We start from the raw sequence: 22,597 nt of genomic DNA, 5'->3' as shown, positions 1-22,597 counted from the left end.
TGTAATATTATGATGAGACATTTAATACCCTTCTTCTGTTCATCTTCCCTGGGCTTCAAACCACAAGTATAGTATTATTGTTATTGCAGCCATATCTACAGCTATACTACTCCCAGCACTTGTCACCCCTTTAATGCATACTTGTTTTCCAGTACCAGAGATGTTATTTCATGAAATGTGCACACACAAGTAGTGTTTTCTGGCTCAAACAGTTGACTGACCGGCACAGTCTTCAAGAACTGTATGCTGAATCACAAGTCTTGTTTGAAATGAAATGTGAGTCTCTATGTATGAGGTGCCCTGACATCTTTAATACTCCTTAATTACACTGTCTGAGACTTCTGTGTCAACAACACAACACTAGTCTTATTTCACTTTGTGGTTATATTCCAGGCACTGCTTCATGACATCCAATATCCCCAGCTGGTTTAGACAGGTGTGTCACTAATGTTTCTTGCTACTCTCCTCTGCTGATATTATGGCCTCTCTCACGTAAAACGTGCCACAATCACATCAAATTTGGTCTGGTTTATATCTCGTTTTTGGAAGCCAAAATCACTGTTAACATTACAAAACAATGAACTCATCTATCAATTGTGCAACCACAGATATTCACATAGTCCAAGTAACTTAAATCATTACAATCCAATTGAGCACTAGCATCTAAAAGCCCCTTAGACATTAACCATCAGCTTCCGCTTTGTCAGAGATGTTGCATACCAATAGTTTTGCATGAAAAAAGGAGCTGCTAGACAAATCCTCAACTGTACAATAAACGTTATCAACCTGGGGCCTAGACAAGACCACAGATCATTTATAATATATCCCCAACTGCACTTTTTCCACTGTGTCACATGCTGTCAACGTAACATGTTTTTGCACACTCCATGGTAGAAGTGTGGTGCCTTAATGTTCAAACTGATCTGTACAGCCATACCAAGTGAAAACAGTGACATATAAGCTGTCAGTAAGTTGTTAGTGACAAACTAGTGACATTTCAAGTTATTATATTATAAAAGAATATGAACGTAGCATGTGTCTAATGCAACCACTACTCACAACTGTAACGCCAAGCAAAACAAATTGTTCCTGTTGGCAGGAGAGTACCAGCAACTAAATATGCAATTTAGATGAATTTTATTGCTGAGAATGATCGGTGCATGAAATCTAAAGAGATGAGCAGTTTGTTATTCAAATGTAGAAAATTGGAAGAATGAATATAAGCATACAAAGGATGATAAATCACACACACATTACCAGTAGAAACAAATGTTGTTAAAATACAGAGATAAGAATGAATACCAACTGCTGTGTCCTAAATCAATAATCTGAATCCCATATTCATAACTAGATTTGCATCACAATTAATTCCTTCCACCACTCCTTTCTGTTATAGTTTTCAGCAATGCAGTTCTGTTGACATATAATTGTTTTTACTTCCTACTTTCCACAAAAAAGTGTTAACATATACAGGGAAATAACTGTTTACAGCAAGATAGCTGTTCAACAATGATTTGGAGTGAGAGCTGTTTTAAAAAAAACTGTACATTCAAAACTTACCCCATTTGGCCTGTACTTTTTCATTTCAGTTAGGAAAGATATTTTCTCAGCCTCTGTTTTGTCTCCAAATGAAAATGAAGGATGATAATGAAATGTGTCCCAATTAATTTCCTTTATTCTCTTCATACTCTCTGTCGATGCACCAGGACGTGAACGAAGATACTGCTTGTACGCGTTACTGCACACCCGCTTCATGTTAGACTGAGAGAAGAAAAGTAGTATCAAACCAAGTACCTCGAACAGAGAATATATATAACACGCAAAAACATCTATATGTTACTTAAAATGAGCAAACAGCAGTCTCATTACATCTATTTATTAAAAGAAATATTCACTTTAGTAGCCAATAAAATTACAGACAGTATATCCACTCAGTACTTACCTCAGGTGGTGAAATTCCAATACTGCCCATAGACACACATAAAAGTACAAGACACTGCGCTAGCTTTGGGAACTATTAGTTCTTTCCTCAGGAAATAAACAGGGGTAGGTAGAGACCCACATATTGTGAGGATGAGAGGAAACAAAGACAGAAGAGGAGGTGTCTGAGAGAATTAAATCGAGGTACCATCTTACCCCATTACAGAACTTTGCTATGTACAATACCGCAAAATGCTGACGATATAAACAGATACATTAAAATCAAGCTATGTGGCTAGAGGGTAAGTGCTGTAACCCTATACAGTTAGCACACGTAATTAAATAGCATGCTCCTCCATGACCAGCCTAAAGAGGCCACCTCACTCAACACAGACTGCGCAGCAAGCGCTGTACCGTGTGCAAACAGCTGTATACAAGCCAGCATGCCTGGCCTCAGCCACTCTAATGTTTTCATGTGTAAGAGACACTTCACTGATAAACCGTGCATTAATGCAACCAATGACTTTGTGTGTTTCTTATTGTTACAATGTCCTACAGTGTGTCAGTAGTTTTCTTTATATGGAAGCAAATTAAAAATTAATTGGTGCGAATTCTAATATTGTGTTTGCAACATTAAAATTTTTAGTGACGAGTATGGGATTCTATTCCACGTGTTTCGTTTCTCGGTTCAATATGGCCAACAAGTCAGAGGAAAACATTTTTCAATATGTTGAACAGCAGCAAGCTCGCACCAGAGAGCAGCAGGCTCCATCCATGGCTTCACTGACATGCCATGGTTCATAGGTGTTGACGTGTCACCACCGTTTCCTCCACATGATGATAATATGGAGGATTTGGATGCGTATGAAAAATGCCATTCAGCAACATTTCCAAGCTTTTGGTGTCATGTACCTCAACGTGTGTAAGGCTTTCTTTCTGTCATGGATTTTTCCTCTTGTTTATCATCTTTTGTGTCAGCTATCTTTTCAGCAGGAACCTGTTAGTCTCTCTTTTGATGAAATGTGACAGTACAGGTACTCCATAATTATCATCGCAAACACACTAACGTTATTGCAGCTCCTATTGAGTTCTACCATTGTTTACAGTCGTACAGAGCTTGGGCAGCGGAACTTCATGTGTTCAGCTGTCATTGGCAGTTTGTTAATGAGGCTCACAAGGACTCACAAGCTTATTCAATGGTTTGTGATGCTATAATACACTCAGTCCCCGATACGTTAAGTCCATAGATGCACTTTACAATGTGAAAATCCCTCTCTCACAGACATTCTGGACACTGCTCATTCTCATAAAGTAACTAGGGAAGCAGGAATCAGATAGAAGCTTGGTGTGAAGTAGCTGCTGTACCATGTTCTCCTCAGCTGCTGTCTTTTAGCTTACGGAAGGAATATGGTGTCATGGCTGTGCAATCACAGTCTCCACATTGCATGAGGCAGTGCCGTGCTAAGCAGCAGCAGCAGCAGCCAGCTTCACAACAGCAGGCATGTACTCCTCTCCCATTGTGCCTGTATTGTTTTGTTCAACATGAGCGGGCCATGTGCCCACAGCGACAGGTGTTGTGCAATCATTGTAAAAAAATAAATGACATATTGTGTCAGTGTGCAATTCTATATCTTATTCATCACACATTAACCTGGATGTGAACAGCATTTCTCAAGTCACAGTAGCCCTAAACAAATACATGTTATGGGCAAGATGTTAAACATGTAAGTAGACACAGGTGCAGCAGTGACTTTGTTAAATTCTCAAACCCACGTGGATCTCAGGACACTGGCGTTGCCCCCTGTCTCTCATTGGTGGCCGAGTTACAACAGATACACATACTGACAGTTTTCTACTCCCCTAGTGTATAAAGCAGTTGTTCGGCCTTTGACCTTGCTCATGAAAGGTGATGCCAACACTGGAAACTTATTTGGGTTATACATCTTCAAGATTTTTATATTATTTCTGATTAAGTGCATCTGGTATCGGATCAAGTTCCATATCAACAACTGGACATATTACACTAGAAATTTTCCCTACCATTTTCGGACAGATTAGAGTGTGCTTCTAATTTCAATGCTCACATCACAATAAATCCAATGGTGCAGGAGCAAGTCAAAGCAGAACTCTATCAACGTATGTCCTTGGGTGCTATCACATCTGTCTCCTCTAGCAAATGGTCTACTCTGCTGGTAATTGTTACAAAAATCAAACGACTACCTTAGGCTCTGTGCTGGTTTTAAAAAGTCTGTCAATTTACAATATATTATTGACATCTATCCCATACCTTATCAAGATGAACTCTTAGCTCTGCTTTCTGGAAGCCAAAATTTTTTCCCAAAACAGACTTGTCTGAAGCCTACCTGCAACTGCCTCTGGATGGTGATTCCAAACATAATTAATCCCCCCTTTGGGTTATACCAGTACCAGTGCCTGCCATTTAACACAGATAGCATCCCTGCTATTTTCCAAAGATTTTTGGAGCAACTCATGGCCTCTGCGCTGGGGTCCATTAACTACTTGGATGATACTGTGGTCTCCAGTTCCTAAATAGGTGAACACTTGCAGAACCGTCTTGCCTTCTTCATGGTGCTGCAGGCCCCCAGTTTGAAATATAACTTGGACAAATTGCGATTTTTTCAAGTATCGACTATCTTGGTTTCAAAGTCTCGCATGCTGGGTTCAAGCCTTTATGCCAACACGTCAATGACACTGCAGCTTTTCCGTGTCCTACTGATGTCAAAGAGTTGCAGCCTACTGGGAAAGATTGCATATTACCATAAATTTCTTCCTAACTACAATGGCTCACCCCCTTCCTTCTCTCTTACATAAATGTGTTACTTTTCACTGCTTGCCCACCTGCGAGCATGCTTTTACCCTGATGAAGTCAAAATTCACTCAATACCTTGCTTAGCTATCATCCAAACAGGCCAACATTTTGTTTTGGTCACGGACGCCTTGTAGTACGGTCTTGGGGATGTTCTCGCACACAAATACATGGACAGTTCTGAACGTCCTATTACGTACGCTTCCAAAATCCTGAATCAGATGTAACAGCACACTCAAAAATTTTTATGTTTTCTTCTACAGTTCTAAATTTCATAAGATTACTAATAATAAACCATCTAAGCCCAAAACACTGTGGATGGTTTTCACATTAGCCGTTATGGCCAATCCTGTCTTGTATAATAATAAACCATCTAAGCCCAAAACACTGTTGATGGTTTTCACATTAGCCGTTATGGCCAATCCTGTCTTGTATCGGGTTGTTCAATTTGTCTACCACCTGGCTATCAAACCACCGGCCGAGCATCGGATCCTCTGTGTAATTATTATGCTCTCCACCAATGCTTCTCAGTTCTTGATGGCGTGTTATTGTTGGCTACTGAAGAGTCGACACCCAGGATAGTGAACACTTGTTTTGACCAGGTACTGAAAATGGAATCAAATGACTACCTTAGGCTCTGTGGTGGTTTTAAAAAGTCTGTCAATTTACAATATACTATTGACATCTATGCCATACCTCATCAAGATGAACTCTTAGCACTGATTTCTGGAAGCCAATATTTTTTCCCAAAACAGCCACTTCCACCTCGCAGCCTCTTTTGCAGCTGCTGCCTCCGTTGCTGAGTGCCTGCCCGTTTGTGGACATGGATATGGCATCTCCATCACAAATGATTCCTTATGGTTTCTCATGGGGAGTGGGTGCTGTGCATGTTCATGTAAGCGTGTCAGTTGATTTGGTCTCCCTGCAGTGTACCATCCATCAGGCACCACTATGGGCCTCTCTTTCCCTGTAGCCTGCCCCCAGCACGCCTGGGAGCAAATTCATGCTGTTTTTGTAAGCCCCCCACCTTAACTCCTTCTGAATTCTTGTAGGTGAGCTTTTTCAAAATTTCCTTATGTGGTTTGTTGCCTGTCCACTTCCACGGTGGCCACGGTCACAGACCTCGCAAAGATTTGTGACAGACAACAGCCAGCAATTTGTGTCTCAGGATTCTGAAGATTTCTGTAGAAAGGGTGGCATTTCACCCTCAGTCAAATGGTGAGGTGGAGCGGCTGGTCCGTACTTTCAAAATTCAGATGAAAACATATGTCATGCACTCTTCTCCTGAGGAAGCCCCCAAAAGGTTCTCGAGTTCCTACAGGTTCACTCCAGATGGCAACTGTAGCCCAACAGCACTGCTTCACGGCTGCCAGCCCCGTACATTGTTTCATCTACTCCACGCGATTCCTGGCCACTCACCGGAGCTGCACTTGCAGCGTTTCCATCCAGGCTCTGCCGTCTGGGCGCTAGGGTTTAGCTAGTGCTCTAAGTGTATACCAGCAGTCGTTCAACACTGCAGAGGCCAGCCTCTGTGTCATGACATCTCCACTGTCTTGATTTCCTGAAAATATGACCAGCTCCACCTACGTGTGACCAAGCGCACACAGGAGATCTCATGCCTCCGCAGCCAACTCTGCCTTTCGTGCCTGCCCCTGCAGCATGGTCCACACCCCCTTTGGCCCCTCTGCCATCTTTCTGAGTGTCACCACCACCGGGCAGAGTCACTGGCAATGGGCCACTTCCACCTCGCAGCCTCTTTCGCAGCTGCTGCCTCCGTTGCTGAGTGCCTGCCCGTTTGTGGACATGGATATGGCATCTCCATCACAAATGCTTCCTTACGGTATCTCATGGGGAGTGGGTGCTGCGCATGTTCATGTACAAGCCATTTCAAACCGTATTCTCCTGTGACGACACGACAACTGCTCCATCAGTCATCCCCTTTTGATGAAGACATGGACATTTCCACAGTGAAAAGTTTCCCCCTCCCCGGGGGAAGGAGTGTAATAACCCTACAAAGTGAGCACACATATTTAAAGAGCCTGTGCCTCCACGGCCAACCTTTTAGAGGCTGTCTCACTCAGCGCAGACACCACAGCAAGCATTTTTCCAGGTGCAAAGAGTGGTATATAAGCTGGTGCAGTGAACCCCAGCTGCTCTAATGTTTTCATCACTAAGGAACACTTGACTGTGCATTAATGTAAACCACGATTCACGTGCTTGTTCATATCACAACATGCTTCAGGTTTTCTGTATTCTCCTTTGTATGGAAGCGAATTTAAAGTTGATCGGTGGGAACTCTGACATTGTGTTGAGCAATGTTACAATAATAAGAAGCTTTCTGCAGTTACGCAGTATATTGTGAAGGTATCATCAGTGCAGATATTATATCTCTGCAATGAGAAAATAAAAATATTAGCGAATCACCACATATGTGCACAATATCTGACATCATATTTCTTGTTGTTGTCAAGTTATACCAGATTTCTGTTGATATATGAACATACAGAACTTTCACCAACCTTTGTTCCAAAACAATTATGTGTAAGGCACATACAGTAAATAACTACAGACGTGAATTAATAATTTAATCATTGTAGACTGAAGACACATTCAGTTGTGACGTAATGTGAAATGTGCTTATTTCTCCAACGTAGGTTACAGCTCTTTATTTTAGACTTTTAACTAAATGCTCACATTATGTTTTGTACTTACAAACACCATGAAACTTATATTACCGAATATAAACTATAAAACTAAATTATTATTGAAGCTCCCTCATACATTAAAATGGTGTGCCAGTAAAGGTCTCGAACCTGGGCGCTCTGCTTTTAGTGGGTAAGTGCTCCCCGACTGAACTATACATGCCTAGTTCTTTATCTGCCCTCACAGTTTTACTTCCACCAGAGCCTCCTTTCATTTTGTAAATTATTATTAGTTGAAATACAGAAATTAGTTGAGTAAGTCATTTAATGGCCTCACCAGATCAACTGAATTTTCATGCCAGCTAAGTAAATTGGTTTGCTCTTCCTCCAAAAGATCTTGCGGAATGCGTCCAATGTGAACATCTTCTTGAAGTGGCTTTCCAAGAAAGAGATGAAGGTCCATTAAATATGCATATTCATCTGCAGCAACCAAGGAGTAAGCTGTTCCACTGCGACCAGCTCTTGCACAACGTCCTGTTAGTAACATAAGTATTTATTATTATTATTATTATTTTGCAGATAAGACTAACAAAATAACTGTAAATGATTAGTTGTTAATTAAGACATTCAATTCATACATATACAGCAACAATGTATTTTTACGATCTCGCATTTTGCGTTCATTTTCGTCGGTCCCAATATAAGTCCTATTCTCTGAATACAATGCTTTCCCATTGTTAACTATTCCATGTTACAACATTTCCCACATTTGAAGTTTTCATTGACGTCATCACTACTTTTAACATTGATTTTCGTGTAGTTTTTCTGCAGAAAAGTGTGTTGTATTGTTGCTCAGAGTAGGCCTTGGAACAAAGCATAAAAAGCAGACTGCACACAAAGTTACTGATCACGTAAAGTATTGTTAGTGCAGTACATTTGACACATCATATTAAACAGGAGATGTGGAATATGGGGAAGGTGTGATGATAAGTGAACAGCTTCACCTGGTGTAGGTGGGGCCTTTTATGTTTTGGCGTTGCAGCTTGGCGGTGGCTTGACTGTCAAGCAGCAACAGCACTCGCCAAGAATGAAAACAAAAGGCAAGATGGTTTTGTGACAAATAAAATGTACTGTAATCTTGGCGCTCATGTTGAGCCTTCGAGGTGTATGTTGTATGAAAAGTTGTGTTCTACTCTAATTCACAAAGCACTTTAAAGATCTGTACACCCATTTAATATATGTTTGTAAAAGGAAAGTAGTGGATGTACTTTTTCATGATATGAATAGAAGTTATCTTCTTTTGCTCCAATAACAACTGCAGAATGTGAAGAAGTCAAGCCTTTCCTCGGGTAAACACGGGATTTCAGAGGCACTGATTAGCAGGACCACTACTTCGAGAGAATCAACTAAGGCTACTGGAAAAAAAAAAAGGTTGAAACACACTTCTGAACATTATGGGATTTCTGGAGAAAAAGGAACTTTTAAATAAGAATCAACATGAGTTCAGAAAATGAGTTGTTGGAAACACAGTTCACTTTATTCACTCCTGATAATCTGTAATTAATGGATGGAGACAGTCAGTAGATTTACTTTCGCTAGATTTCTGAAAGGAATTCAAACCTATATCACAAGTTCAGCTGCTAACCAAACATGATCACATAGAATATATTCACACATTTGTAACTGGCTCCAAGGATGTTTACTGACAGTATGTTATAATAGAAGGATAATGTCCAACAGAAACTAAAGTAACATCAGGTGTGCTCTAAGGAAAGTTAACAGTGAACTTGTTCTCAACATATAGGAGTAATACTAAGAAGCAATGTAAAATAAGACAAAGACATAAAATTAATAGCAGGGAAGACAAATCAAAGACTTGGATTTTTTGGAAAGGAAAATGCAGACATTTGTAAAGGAGACTACAAACAACATGATAATTTAGTTGTGGTCTTCAGTGCTAAGCTCTCCTATGAAAGTCTCCTCATCTCTGCATAACTATTGCAGCCTACATCCACTTGAATCTGTTTATTGCACTCAAGCTGTGGTCTCCATCTAAAAGTTATACCCCCATCCTTCCCTCCATTTCCAAACTGACAAGAGACCAGTCAAAGAAGGAAAATTAGTGGAAAAAATTTGTGTAGTCACAAATGCTAGGGAGGAGGGTCATGCACAACATACTAAAAACCTGACCTTTAGGGTGTGAGCGTTGGGGTGGAGGGTGGGGTGGAGGTGGGGAGAGCGTTTATAGGGCAGTTTTTCACGTTTTTCTTGAGTAACTCGAAAACCATGACTTCTCATGAACTGTTTTCCAGTGCAAAATTAAAGTATGTAAAAATTCCTACAAAAGAGCTCCTATTAATTTTTTTCTCTAGGACTAATAGTTTCTATGTAACAAGGGGTGTAAAAGCCACCATTTTTTAAAAAACAGTGTTTTAATGGTGTAAAATTAATGTTTATGCTATGAAGAATGATTTGTAGCAATCCTCGTGACACCTTGCATCTGCATCATGTAGATCACTAACAGAACAGATTTGTCTTTAGATGATATCTCCCCACTCATTCTTCTTCTCTTGTGCACTAACTAAAATTTATTATCGTAACTGAAGAATCGAACACTGTTAACCTTTCGCCACCTTTTTTGAGCTTTTTCCTCTGTTTATCAATTACTTTTGCACAAAACATGTTAGTTTCAAAATCAAATTTCGCTTCAGCTGAACGCAATGGTTTGACTCTAGCTGATGTTGAAGGCTGTTCCTCTGAAAGAGATTCTCTTAAAAATCTTTTAATTGAATCACCTCTAGTGTACTCTTTCCTGGAAGATTCATGAACAACACCACGTCTTTTGTTTCTGCAACCTTCAGCTTTCCCATCTTTTCTCAAATAACTGGTATTTAGGAATCCATGTATTCCTTTTCCACCAACATTGCATATGTCACTGACAACATCATACTCGTAGATCAAACACTTTTCTGCCAGTGTTTACAGGAACATATTTCTTGTACCGACTGCCGTTAAATCACTGCAAATAACTAATAACTTAATAAAAGAATTCCAAATATAAGACAGTCTCTGCTGCAGTATTTAATAATTAATAATCTGTTTCGTGCTCTTAGCGCACCATCATATAAACTGCAACAAGTAATGAAGTAATTATAACATGAAACTCTTGATTCGTGAACCTATCTAAACCATCAAATAGCAGAATAAACAAAAAGTGCAAGGTACAAACATACATTATTCAGGTAGAGGGAACCACTGAACTCACTCAACAGTGAAGATGTTTAGTCTACTCATAACAGAACTGGACAGAAAATGCTGTGTGTAAATTGAAGAATGAGCAGGAAAAAGTCGCAACAAATGTACAGTGTGCCCAGCAATCAGTTTCCCACCTACCAGGGCACAGAGATGTACGTAGATTCTGTTTGTATGTGTAGTTCTATTAATAACTAATATTTGTATTCCATTTAGTGTTAATGATTTGTGAAAAATGCACAATTCTAACGTGTGTTCTCATACGATGCATTTTGTAAAATATAAAAAATCTCCAGGTGTGTCTGCACACTACGTCACTAATGATTTACGAGGTGTGCTGTGGAATGGTCAGTATAACTTGGTGAAACATCCTGTAGTTGCTTCTTGTGACGTAAAGGGGTAGATGGAGTGAGAACTCACTAACTCACTCTTCATTTTGCAGACACACAAGTAAGGGAAGTGCTTAACATCGTTCTGCATCATGCATTCCATCATCTTCTACCCTCCACTGCCTCCCCCGCCCCCCCCCCCCCCTCCCAACACCACCCTCACCCACTGCCAGCTGTCACATCCTCAGAACAAAATTTTTCCCTCAGTACTGTTCTACTGCACGTACATGCATGAGTTACAGCCATTTAATATTTAGCCTTAATCAACTTCATTTAACAATAAACATTAATTTTATACCATTAAACACTGTTTTTATAAATTTTTCCACCCCTTGTAACACCGAAACTACTGGTCCTAGAGAAAAAATTAATAGGATCTTTTTTGTAGGAAATTCAGCGTACTTTAATTTTGTACTGGAAAACATTTTCACTAGAAGCCACGGTCTTCGAGTTATACCTTTAAAGGCCACTCCCCCATCCCAACGCTCACACCCTACAGGTCAGGATTTTTAGTATGTTCTTCATGACACTCCCTCCCCCCCCCCCCCCCCCCCCAAAACTACTATGAAAAAATTTGCGACTACACAAATTTTTTCCCCCAAGTGCCAGTTTTTGGTCTTTGTTGACTGGGCTACAAGCTCTTAATGCCTCAGGACATGTCCTCCTTTTAGTCTAGTTGTGACACAAATGTTATCTCTATCATATGAGCACACAAGCCACATCACCCTGGCAAGGTCCATAGTTTGTGGGGAGAAACAAGATGCTATTCCTCGTATTGTGGAGAGCAACTATAAAAATGGGTGCACTGTGCATTTTGCACAGAGACAGAGGAGGGGCAAAAAATTCGTTGTATTGCTGTAAATATTCTTCCATCAGTTCTTGTGCCGTGACAGCTGACTGTGCGCTAGCATACACATCGGTCCATAGTGAACTGCTTTCTCAATAAAAAACACACACACACACACACACACACACACACACACACACTGTTTAACATTTGGTCTTTTGAACATTATGCTTTGAAAATCAAACAAATTTTTGCAGTGCTTACATCTTCAGCCTTCCACAGAAACTGAATAATTATATTTAAAGCATTTTCACCCTTTAAAATTGTGTGACCATAATAGGATATCGGAAATAAATCATTTAATGGGCTACTAAAAGTAGGACCTGTGCAACCTGCTAAAGCATTAATATATAGCCATTAAATTGAATGAAATATGTTTTATGACAAAATATGCATTATGACAAAACCAAAGATGGAGACTTGAGCTATTAACAATTTTTAATGCAGCTGCAGACAGTCATACAAATGAATTCATAAGTGGCTGTAATTAAAACTTACACACTACATAGTAACCAAACAATGGAAAATCGAGGATGGAATGTAACAATATTAGCACTCTCCTTCCCCGCCCCAGCCTCCTTACCCCCACCCAGTCGCCACTCCCATCATGCGCTGGTGCTGCTGCTCACGGTGTGGCTTCAGTTGCCAAAGACTGCTTTCATTCGTGTGTAGGCTGCAATTGTATGTGTGTCCTCTACTTTTGATGAAGGCCTTGCTGGCTGAAAGCTTATTTGTGACAATCTTTCTGTTAAGCCTATCTGTGACTCAGCATCTCTGCTATATGGCGAGTAGCAATATTGATATTACATAGTAAGAAATCCATGCCTTCATCTTCACTGTCTGACATAGATGAAGTGGTGTATTTGTCACAGTAGACAAGAAACTTAAATCCAAAGAGACAGAAATTGAAGCTGCAGGTTCGGACAAGACTCAGTATTGTAGTGTCGCGGAATAGTAAAGAGTTGGAAACGTGGAATATTGTCAAAGTTTCTTTGCCTATGCCGAGAGCCAGAGGATTGCGCATGTATCGGAATGTGTCGTAATGCAGGGGCAATGGCCTGGTAATGCACAACAGGCGAGAGAGAACTGCTTAACATACGGGTTTGTGTTGGACGGAGACTTTCGTAGAGTGCAAGACAGAGGTATAGCGTCAGCTGTACTGCATTTCACAACTTCGCGTAAGTCTGCCGCAACAACACGTAACTCTGTTACAAGAACACCTAAGGGACGAGTACGACAGATGAATCAGCAGTATAAGTGGAACGAACGTGGTCATTACAAACGACCATGACGTCAGGACGTCGCTCGTGCTTCCTTTAAATACACCAGCTTTGATAGCAACGAGGCACTCGCACTCACACTCGCACTCGCAGTTAAGACTTGCAGTTAGATGTGTACTGGGTCGCTGCGTAGCGCTCAGCTCGGTGATAGAGATGTTAATCTTTATTAAGGAGATGTTGCTGTTGCCGGCCCATCCAGCAGCAGACGTGAGGGGACACTACCAGCTCTGGTCCTCTCTGCTGCCGCTGTCAATCATCAACCCAGGATTAGCAGACATCGCGGCAGACTCGCTCGCCACCAATGCTGACCACATCAGAGAGCCGTTGTCGAGATCGTGCGGGGCCTAGGCCCTGTGCATCCGCCATCACAACCAGGTGAGCCAATGACGCTGGGGGACTGCAGCCCGTTCCGCCCGTCCACCGCGGATGAGCCACCAGGAGGAGCAGAAGGGAAGAAGACGGGGTGGGATAGAGTACACTCCGCACTACGAGAACGCTTCTCGTGCCGACAGCACCAGGACTCCAACCTGGAGCCTTCACGTGCAGCTGCTTGGTGTCTGCCGCCAAGCCGGGCGCCGCCAACCACGGGCGGCCGAAGTAAGGGCATTCCTCCGCTACGTGACAGCACGTGGCGCTGCGCCAGCAAGACTGGTGCGGCCCGGATCTGGTGTCATCGCTACGAGTCAGCAAGGACTCGGGGAAGGTCGTTGATATCACCAAGCCACATTGTACTCAGCAGGAATAAAGTTGTTATGACTTAATAACCACTACGCGCCACTTTGGCGTTTCTGACGCTTCTACAGCCATTTCCTAGCATCCTGACAACTGGAGAGGTCACCGCTCGGCCATCCAGTCCACCATAGGTGACCGGGACCACCGGGGTGCCTACTGATTTGGTGTCAGAAGTGGTCGCGCCCACCGCCTATAGAGAGGAATTGTTACCGTTGTGTGAGGAAAGGCCACGTGAAGGCTCAATGCAGACAGCCGCAGTGATATGCTTGTAAACGCTACGGTCACAAGGCGAATGAGTGTTATAGCAAGCAGAATGGTAACGGGAATAAGCAGGAAAAAGTGTTAAACGGGAACGGGAGTGTTTCGTCTGTCGGAAGACATTCCTGGTAAGCAGAAGTACGCTGAAAACTAGTACAGAGACGGATTGTTGCTTGATGGGTGTTGTAAGGAATAACAGATGTAAGTTTTTGATTGATACAGGGGCACATGTATCTGTTGCTAGTCTAGACCTCATGGGTAGGAGAAGACTAGTTACTCCTAGGTATAGATTACATGGAGTAGGGAATAATGAGTTGCAATCGTTGGGTACAACACAGCTCGTTTTTAAGATTGGAACTGTATGGTTCGGAGAGGAAATGGAAGTGTTGCCAACTGTGTGACAAGGGTATTCTGTGATTCTCGGACTGGACTTTCTCAATATACACCATGCCAAAATTAAGCTTTCACAGCGTACAGTTGAACTTAGTGGGGACTTGTTTTCAATGGGTACAACAGCTACGTCGCGAGGTGCATCCGTTGCTAAGATGTCACCAATTGAACTGCGTACAAGGGCATTAAAGATGATTACGCATGTCAAAGTGCCTTCGGGTACAGGGAAGTTAGTTTGGTTGTCAGTAGGTACCGATGTACCACAGCAGAAAATATGTGTGGTGGAGCCACTGCAGAGCAATGAAGCATTGGATGAAATGCATTGTTTTATTAGGAGGAGCGTTGCACGCGTAACAGATATAAATGGGGAACTGATGATTCCAGTCAGTGTAGATAGTTTTGGGGTAGATGAAGTGGATCTCCCAAAGGGTTTAGTGGTAGCGAAATCGGAAATACTCGACGATGAGGATATAGGTGAATTCCAAGGTGATTATAACGTCAAGCAAACCGTCAAGGCATCTGTACTATGTGATAAGATTCGCCATTTGGAGAATGGTGATCGGAAAGCTATGGAAGCTTTGTTATTAGAGTATTTAGATTTGTTTAATTCAGAAGGTCCATTACCAGCAACTCCTATTACACAGCACCGTATACCGACTGGCGATAGTCCACCGGTCTATAGAAAACCATACAGGATAGCGAAACACCTACAACCACTAGTGGAAGAATTTATTAATCAACAGCTAAGGGACGGTATTATAGAGAACAGTGAAAGCCCGTAGTCTGCAACATAGTGGTAGCCCTAAGAAGTCATTGGACGGTACTAAAAAGTATAGGTTTTGTTGTGACTATCGTTTTTTGAACGCACGAACTGTAACAGATGTGTATCCAATACCGAACATCACGGAAACGTTGGACAACCTACGTCGGTGTAAATATTTTTCAACACTAGATCTCAAGAGTGGGTACCATCAGATAGAAGTAAGTCCCAAGGATAGACCGAAGACAGCCTTTACAACAAGCCTTGGTCACTTTCAGTATTGCAGAATGCCATTTGGGTTGAAAAACGCTCCTGCTACTTTCTAGCGTCTGTTAGATGGTGTGCTTTAGCGTCTGTTAGATGGTGTGCTTCAGGGACTGAAACCGAAGATTGCTATGGTATACCTCGATGATATTGTTACTTTTTCATGTAATATAGAAGAGCATGTGGAACGACTGAACAAAGTATTTAGTAGGCTAAGAGCGGCAAATCTTACGCTTAATGCCGATAAATGTCAGTTTGCTCAGACGCAAGTGACTTATCTTGGGCATATTACCAGTCAGGATGGTGTAAGAACTGATCCTCGTCTAACGCCGGCTGTGCGTGATTTACCACAGACCACTAAACAAGTTCAGCAATATGTCGGTTTATGTAATTACTACAGACAATACGTAAAGGAGTTCGCTGAAATTGCACATCCATTAACGAGATTGTTAAAGAAAGGTGTTAAGTTTGAATGGACAGCACAGTGTCAGGAGGCATTCAAGAAGCTCAAACAGATACTAACATCAGACCCAGTGTTGATACTTCCTGATTTCGAACAAGAGTTCACACTACCTTGTGATGCTAGTAATATTGCTGTAGGTTGTATTCTTTCTCAGAGGGTTAATGGACAGGAACATTCAGTGGCTTATGCTTCCAGGCAACTGAATAAGGCAGAGAAGAATTATTGAACTACAGAGAAAGAAATGTTAGCAGTGATTTACAGTATCTCATATTTTCGCTGTTATTTATATGGGCGTAAGTTCAAGGTGATTACAGATCACGCAGCATTGAAGTGGTTGTTGGGGTTGAAAGATTCTTCGAGTCGTTTAACGAGATGGGCACTGAAACTAAGTGAATTTGACTACGAGGTAATTCACAAACCAGGGGTAAAACATACGAATGCAGATGCACTTAGTAGAAAAATAGCAGCTGTACAAGTTGTGGGAATAGGTGAGAAGGAGTGGATAAAGGCGCAAGCCACAGACAGAGAGTGTCAGTTGTTCCGAACGCAACCGCAGTTTGAAATGCAGGATGGGTTGCTTTGCAGGAAGACGAAGTGCGGACTACGCGTCTTAGTACCGGAGTCGCTGAGGAAAAAGGTGTTGAAACAAGCGCACGACCATGTGTTGTCGGATCATGGTGGTAAAAGAACGACTGATAGACGGGTAGCTGAAAGGTTTTGGTGGAAGACATGTCGCAATGATGTAGAGCAGTATGTGCAAAATTGTATACCGTGTGCACAGCGAGCAGATGTAAGTCATCACAAAATTCAGTTACAGAGACTACCTGAAGCGGATCGTCCGCTCGCATTCATAGGATTAGACGTAATCGGGGCTTTTAACAAGACCCAAGCGGGTAACCGATACGTATTAACAATATTAGATCATTTTTCCCAATACCTGGTAATGGTAGCTATTCTAGATCAGAAGGCAAGCACTGTTGTGCAAGCCTTAGTAAATAACTGGTTGCTGAAGTATGGTATGCCTGATACTATAATTACAGATCAGGATAGTAACTTTATGTCGGAGCTGATGAAGCAGTTATGCCGTTTATTGAAAGTTAAGAAATTGCGGACAAGCCCATTTCATCCTCAGTCGAATGGACGAACAGAACAGGTTCATAGGACATTAGTTAAGATGGTGGTGGTGGTGGTGGTGGTTAGTGTTTAACGTCCCGTCGACAACGAGGTCATTAGAGACGGAGCGCAAGCTCGGGTTAGGGAAGGATTGGGAAGGAAATCAGCCGTGCCCTTTCAAAGGAACCATCCTGGCATTTTCCTGAAACGATTTAGGGAAATCACGGAAAACCTAAATCAGGATAGCTGGAGACGGGATTGAACCGTCGTCCTCCCGAATGCGAGTCCAGTGTGCTAACCACTGCGCCACCTCACTCGGTGTCAGTTAAGATGATTAGTCATTATGTAAATTCAGAACACACGGATTGGGACGTGTATTTAAATCTGTTGACAAGCGCATGTAACGCGAAAGTTCATACAGGAACGGGGCTCTCTCCGTATGAGGTAATTTATGGTCGGAAAATGCCATCACCATTTGATGTGCCCAAACCTCAGGTAGGTTCACAGGATGAGTCAGTGAAGAATTTCGCCAAGATATTGAGAGAGATTTGGCAAAGGGTACAGCGTGCTAATACTAAAGCTTTGGAGAAACAAGAGAGTATTGGGCAAAGAACAGGTAAACTGCCGCGATACAGAATTGGTCAATGGGTATTGTTGGCTAATCCTTATGTTCCAAAGGGTAAAACGAAGAAGTTTTTGACGAAATATTCTGGACCGTATCAGGTAAATGAAATAGTGTCTCCAGTGAACGTGAGGTTGCAGTTACCAACCAAGTTGTCAGCAGTTCATGTGAGTAGGATTAAGCCGTTTAAGGGTGCAGTGGATGCGTTACCGCAGATTCCTCCAGCAGTAACAAAGGGTGTGAGGGTACCGAAACTAAAAGAACAGCAGAGGAACGTTCCTTACGCACTTAGGTCTAGGGATAAGTAGATTAAGTGTCCTCGGGGAGGAACATGTATTTATTGTTATTAGGTAATAGGGTATGTGTAGTTTTTACTTGTCATTTGTGTGTTTTAGACGTGGTAAGGAAGGGAGCAATTGACATAGCTTCCTATTCCTTCAGGTGCCGTGCCAGGATGTGGCCCGGGAAACTTTTGGTCAGTCTCGTACTGCTACACTGTTGCAGAAAGTTGGGAAGTGGGTGCAAGTGCAAACACGGGAAGTGTTGTTAGTGTCAAGATGCAGGAGTGCTCATGTGGTAATGCCTACGGAAGATTTGACAGACTGTTTCAGGGAAAGTGTTTTTATTTTTCCAGCAAAGAAGGTGGCAACCCACAATCATTCGTGTGAGATGCAGTTGTTCTTGGGGAATATAGGAACCTTAGAATGCGAAAAGAAGGTGTTACTTCCGAGACCAAAATTTCAGAAAGTTGGGGAACATTGGATTTACTCTGTGTTCGAACTATAGACCGTAGTGGCCACTTGTTACAGAAATGGTAGACTGACAGATATATCAAAGCTTGAATTGCAGGGCAGTGTGTTATTGATTAATGGCACTAGATGTGAAATAGTGGGGAAGCATTTTCACCTACCAGATACTTTCACGGGTACAACAATGGTTAACGTGACACAGCCTATCTTGTATTATCCAGAGGAACCACCACGTATATTGCCTCGCCAGAACCTAATGTTTATTAACGAGTCCTTGGATCCCACATTGCTACAATCTTTAAATAGCCTGATTATCTCAGAAAAAGAGCAGATCTCAGTTAATCAACTACTGCAGCACATGCAGCAATATCGGGAGAAACATAAGCAAAACACAATTATATTTGGTGTGTCAACGACTAGCATTATCTTGATTCTAATGTTTGTTTGTGCAACTTACTTTTGTATACGGAAAAATATGTCTCGTTCTGAAATAACAACCTTACATCAAATACCTATGGGATGGATCGGGATTAGTGGAACGTAATATAAATAGATAACCAATGACAAGATTGGAATCAGTATTAAGTGTAAATAGATTATCAGCGGATAAGAAAAGTTTGACAGTGTTGAAGGAGTAGTTGTAAGATACCTGTAGAGTATAAGGAAGTATGGCGTGCACAACCAGTAAGTCCAGAATTATAAAATTCGAGACGAATTTTCTTAAAGGAGGGGGGATGTGTAGTGTCACGGAATAGTAAAGAGTTGGAAACGTGGAATATTGTCAAAGTTTTGTTGTCTATGTTGAGAGCCAGAGGATTGCGCATGTATCGGAATGTGTCGTCACGCAGGGGCAATGGCCTGGTTACGCACAACAGGCGAGAGAGAACTGCTTAACACACGGGGTTGTGTTAGACGAACTTTCGTGGAGTGCACGACAGAGGTATAGCGTCAGCTGTACCGCATTTCACAACTTCGCGTAAGTCTGTCGCAACAACACGTAACTCTGTCGCAAGAACACCTAAGGGGCGAGTACGACAGATGAATCAGCAGTATAAGTGGAACGAATGCAGTCATTACAAACGACCATGACGTCAGGACATCGCTCGTGCTTCCTTTAAATACACCAGCTTTGACAGCAACAAGGCACTCGCACTCGCAGTTAAGACTTGCAGTTAGATGTGTACTGGGTCGCTGCGTAGTGCTCAGCTCGGTGATAGAGATGTTAATCTTTATTAAGGAGATGTTGCTGTTGCCGGCCCATCCAGCAGCAGACGTGAGGGGACAGTACCAGCTCTGGTCCTCTCTGCTGCCGCTGTCAATCATCAACCCAGGATTAGCAGACATCGCGGAAGACTCGCTCGCCACCAATGCTGACCACATCAGAGAGCCGTTGTCGAGATCGTGCGGGGCCTAGGCCCTGTGAATCCGCCGTCACAACCGGGTGAGCCGATGACGCTGGGGGACTGCAGCCCGTTCCGCCCGTCCACCGCGGACGAGCCACCAGGAAGAGCAGAAGGGAAGAAGACGGGGTGGGATAGAGTACACTCCGCACTACGAGAATGCTTCTCGTGCCGACAGCACCAGGACTCCAACCTGTAGCCTTCACGCGCAGCTGCTCGCTGTCCGCCGCCGAGCCGGGCGCCGCCAGCCACGCATGGCCGAAGTAAGGGCATTCTTCCGCTACGCCACAACAAGCGGCGTTGCGCTAGCAAGACTGGTGCGGCCCGGATCTCGTGTCATCGCCACGAGTCAGCGAGAACTCGGGGAAGGTCGTTGATATCACCAAGCCACATTGTACTCGGCAGGAATAAAGTTGTTATGACTTAATAATGTTTCTTTGGTGTTTCTGACACTTCTACAGCCATTTCCTAGCATCCTGACAACTGGAGAGGTCACCGCTCGGCCATCCAGTCCACCGTAGGCGACCGGGACCACCGGGGTGCCTACAGTATCATGGGTGGGCATAAAATAATTGATCCTTCTATTGCCCACCAGATTGACCTCCTGATGTAACCGAAAACTTTACAGAAAACCTCAGTTCATTTGTACATAAGTTTCCCAGTCATACTGTAATCATTAGTGGCGACTTCAATCATCCAACAATTAATTGGGAAAATAACTATTTTGTTAGTGGTGGGTGTGATAAGACATCCTGTGAAACATTACTAAATGCCTTCTCTGAAAACTACCTAGTACAGATAGCTCAGAACCCCATTCAGGAAAAAAATATATTGGATCTAATGGCAACAAATAGACCTGACCTCTTTGAGGATGTCCACATCAAAATTAGTATCAGTGACCATGAAGCAGTTGTGACAACAATGATTAGAAAAGTACAAAGGCCAACTGAAAAGATACAAACATTCGGTAAACTAGAACAAATATCAGTAGTGTCATACCTCAATGAGGAACTTGAAACTTTCAGCACAGGTCAGGAGCATATAGGGAACTATGGCCCAAGTTTAAAAGAATAGTTGATGATGCCCTGGATAGATATTTACCCAGTAGAACAATCTGTAATGGGAGGGAACCTCCATGGTCTACGGTCACTATAAAAAAATTTCTAAAGAAACAAAGATTACCATGTAACGTGTGTAAAATAAAGAATAGGGCCACAAACAGAGAGATGCTGAATGAAACATTTGGCTGCCAAGAGAGCAACATGATGCCTTCAATGACTGCCATAGCTGAATTTTTTCAAATAATCTTTCACAGAACTCAAAGAAATTCTGGTTGTATGTAAAGGCTGTTAGCATCCAGTCCCTAGGAAATGAGACAGGTCCACTGAAAAGATGAATGAAACAAATATTAGTGTCAGTGGTGTTGAGAAACAGTTGAAATCATTAAACCTGAACAAAGCTCCAGGGTCTCATGAAACTCCTATCGGATTCTAAAATTAATTTGTGGCTGAATTAGCTCCTCTTCTAAATATCATCTATTGTAAAACCCTCTAACCAGAAACTGTGCCCAGTGTATGGAAAAATAGCACAAGTCATACCCATCTACAAGAAGGATAGAAGTGATAAACGAAACTACAGTCCAGTATACTTTACATCGATTTGTTGTAGAATCTTGGAACATTTTCTGAGCTCAAACATAACGAGGTAACAGAATGACCTCCTCAATGCCATCCAGCATGTATTCCGGAAACATCGATCATGTGAAACCCAAATCGCACTTTTCTCACAAGACATACTGAAAGCTTTGGATCAAGGCAATCAGGCAGATGCAGTATTTCTTGATTTCAGAAAAGCACGTGACTAAGTACCACATTTACGCTTACTGTCAAGAGCGCAATCATAAGGGGTATCAAGTGAAATTTGTGGCTAGACTGAGGACTTTTTGGCAGGGAGGACGCAGCATGTTATCTTGGATGGAGAGATATCGTCAGATGTAGAAGTAACTTCGGGTGTACCCCAGAGAAGTGGGTTGGGTCCCTTGCTGTTCATGTTTTATATTAATTACCTTGCAGACAATATTAATAGTAATGTAAGGCTCTTTGCAGATGATGCAGTTGTATTTAATGAAGTATTATCTGAAAGAAGCTGCATAAATATTCAGTCAGACCTTGATAAGCTCTCAAAGTGCTGCAGAGATTAGCAACTTGCTTTAAATGTTCAGAAATGTCAAATTTTGCACTTCACAAAATGAAAAAACATAGTATCCTATGACTATAATATCAATGAGTCACTGCTGGAATCAATCAACTCATACAAATACCTGGTTGTAACATTTTGTAGGAATATGAAATGGAATGACCACATAGGTTTAGTCAAGGGTAAAGCAGGCGGTAGGCTTTGGTTCATTGGTAGAATACTGGGGAAGTGCAATCAGTCTACAAAGAAGATTGCTTACAAATCACACGTGTGACCCATCCTAGAATATTGCTCAAGTGTGTGGGACACATACCAAATAGGACTAACAGGGGATATTGAACGTGTAGAGTGTAAGGCAGCTTGAATGGTCACGGGTTTGTTTAATCCGTGGGAGAGAGTCTCAGAGATACTGAAAGAACGAAACTGGAAGACTCTTGAAGATAGATATAAACTATCCTGAGAAAGTCTATTAAAGTTTCACGAACCGGCTTTC

The 22,597-nt window shown here is 42.2% G+C and overlaps 1 protein-coding gene across 1 annotated transcript in view; it reads right to left on the bottom strand.

Annotated features, from left to right (window-relative positions):
* LOC126161614 (ATP-dependent RNA helicase DDX54) overlaps nucleotides 1-22,597 on the bottom strand; it is a 124,555-nt gene that overhangs the window by 42,728 nt on the left and 59,230 nt on the right. The window contains exons 8-9 of the mRNA XM_049917569.1: nucleotides 7,727-7,923; nucleotides 1,561-1,761 (exon numbers count right to left, since the gene is read on the bottom strand). Of these exons, the coding sequence (XP_049773526.1) occupies nucleotides 1,561-1,761; nucleotides 7,727-7,923 (398 nt within the window). The remainder of the gene's footprint in view (nucleotides 1-1,560; nucleotides 1,762-7,726; nucleotides 7,924-22,597) is intronic.

The sequence above is a fragment of the Schistocerca cancellata genome, chromosome 2, assembly GCF_023864275.1.
Source record: "Schistocerca cancellata isolate TAMUIC-IGC-003103 chromosome 2, iqSchCanc2.1, whole genome shotgun sequence".
NCBI lineage: Eukaryota > Metazoa > Arthropoda > Insecta > Orthoptera > Acrididae > Schistocerca > Schistocerca cancellata.
The sequence above is the reverse complement of the archived record's forward strand: the minus strand, read 5'-3'. Positions and strand labels throughout refer to the sequence as shown.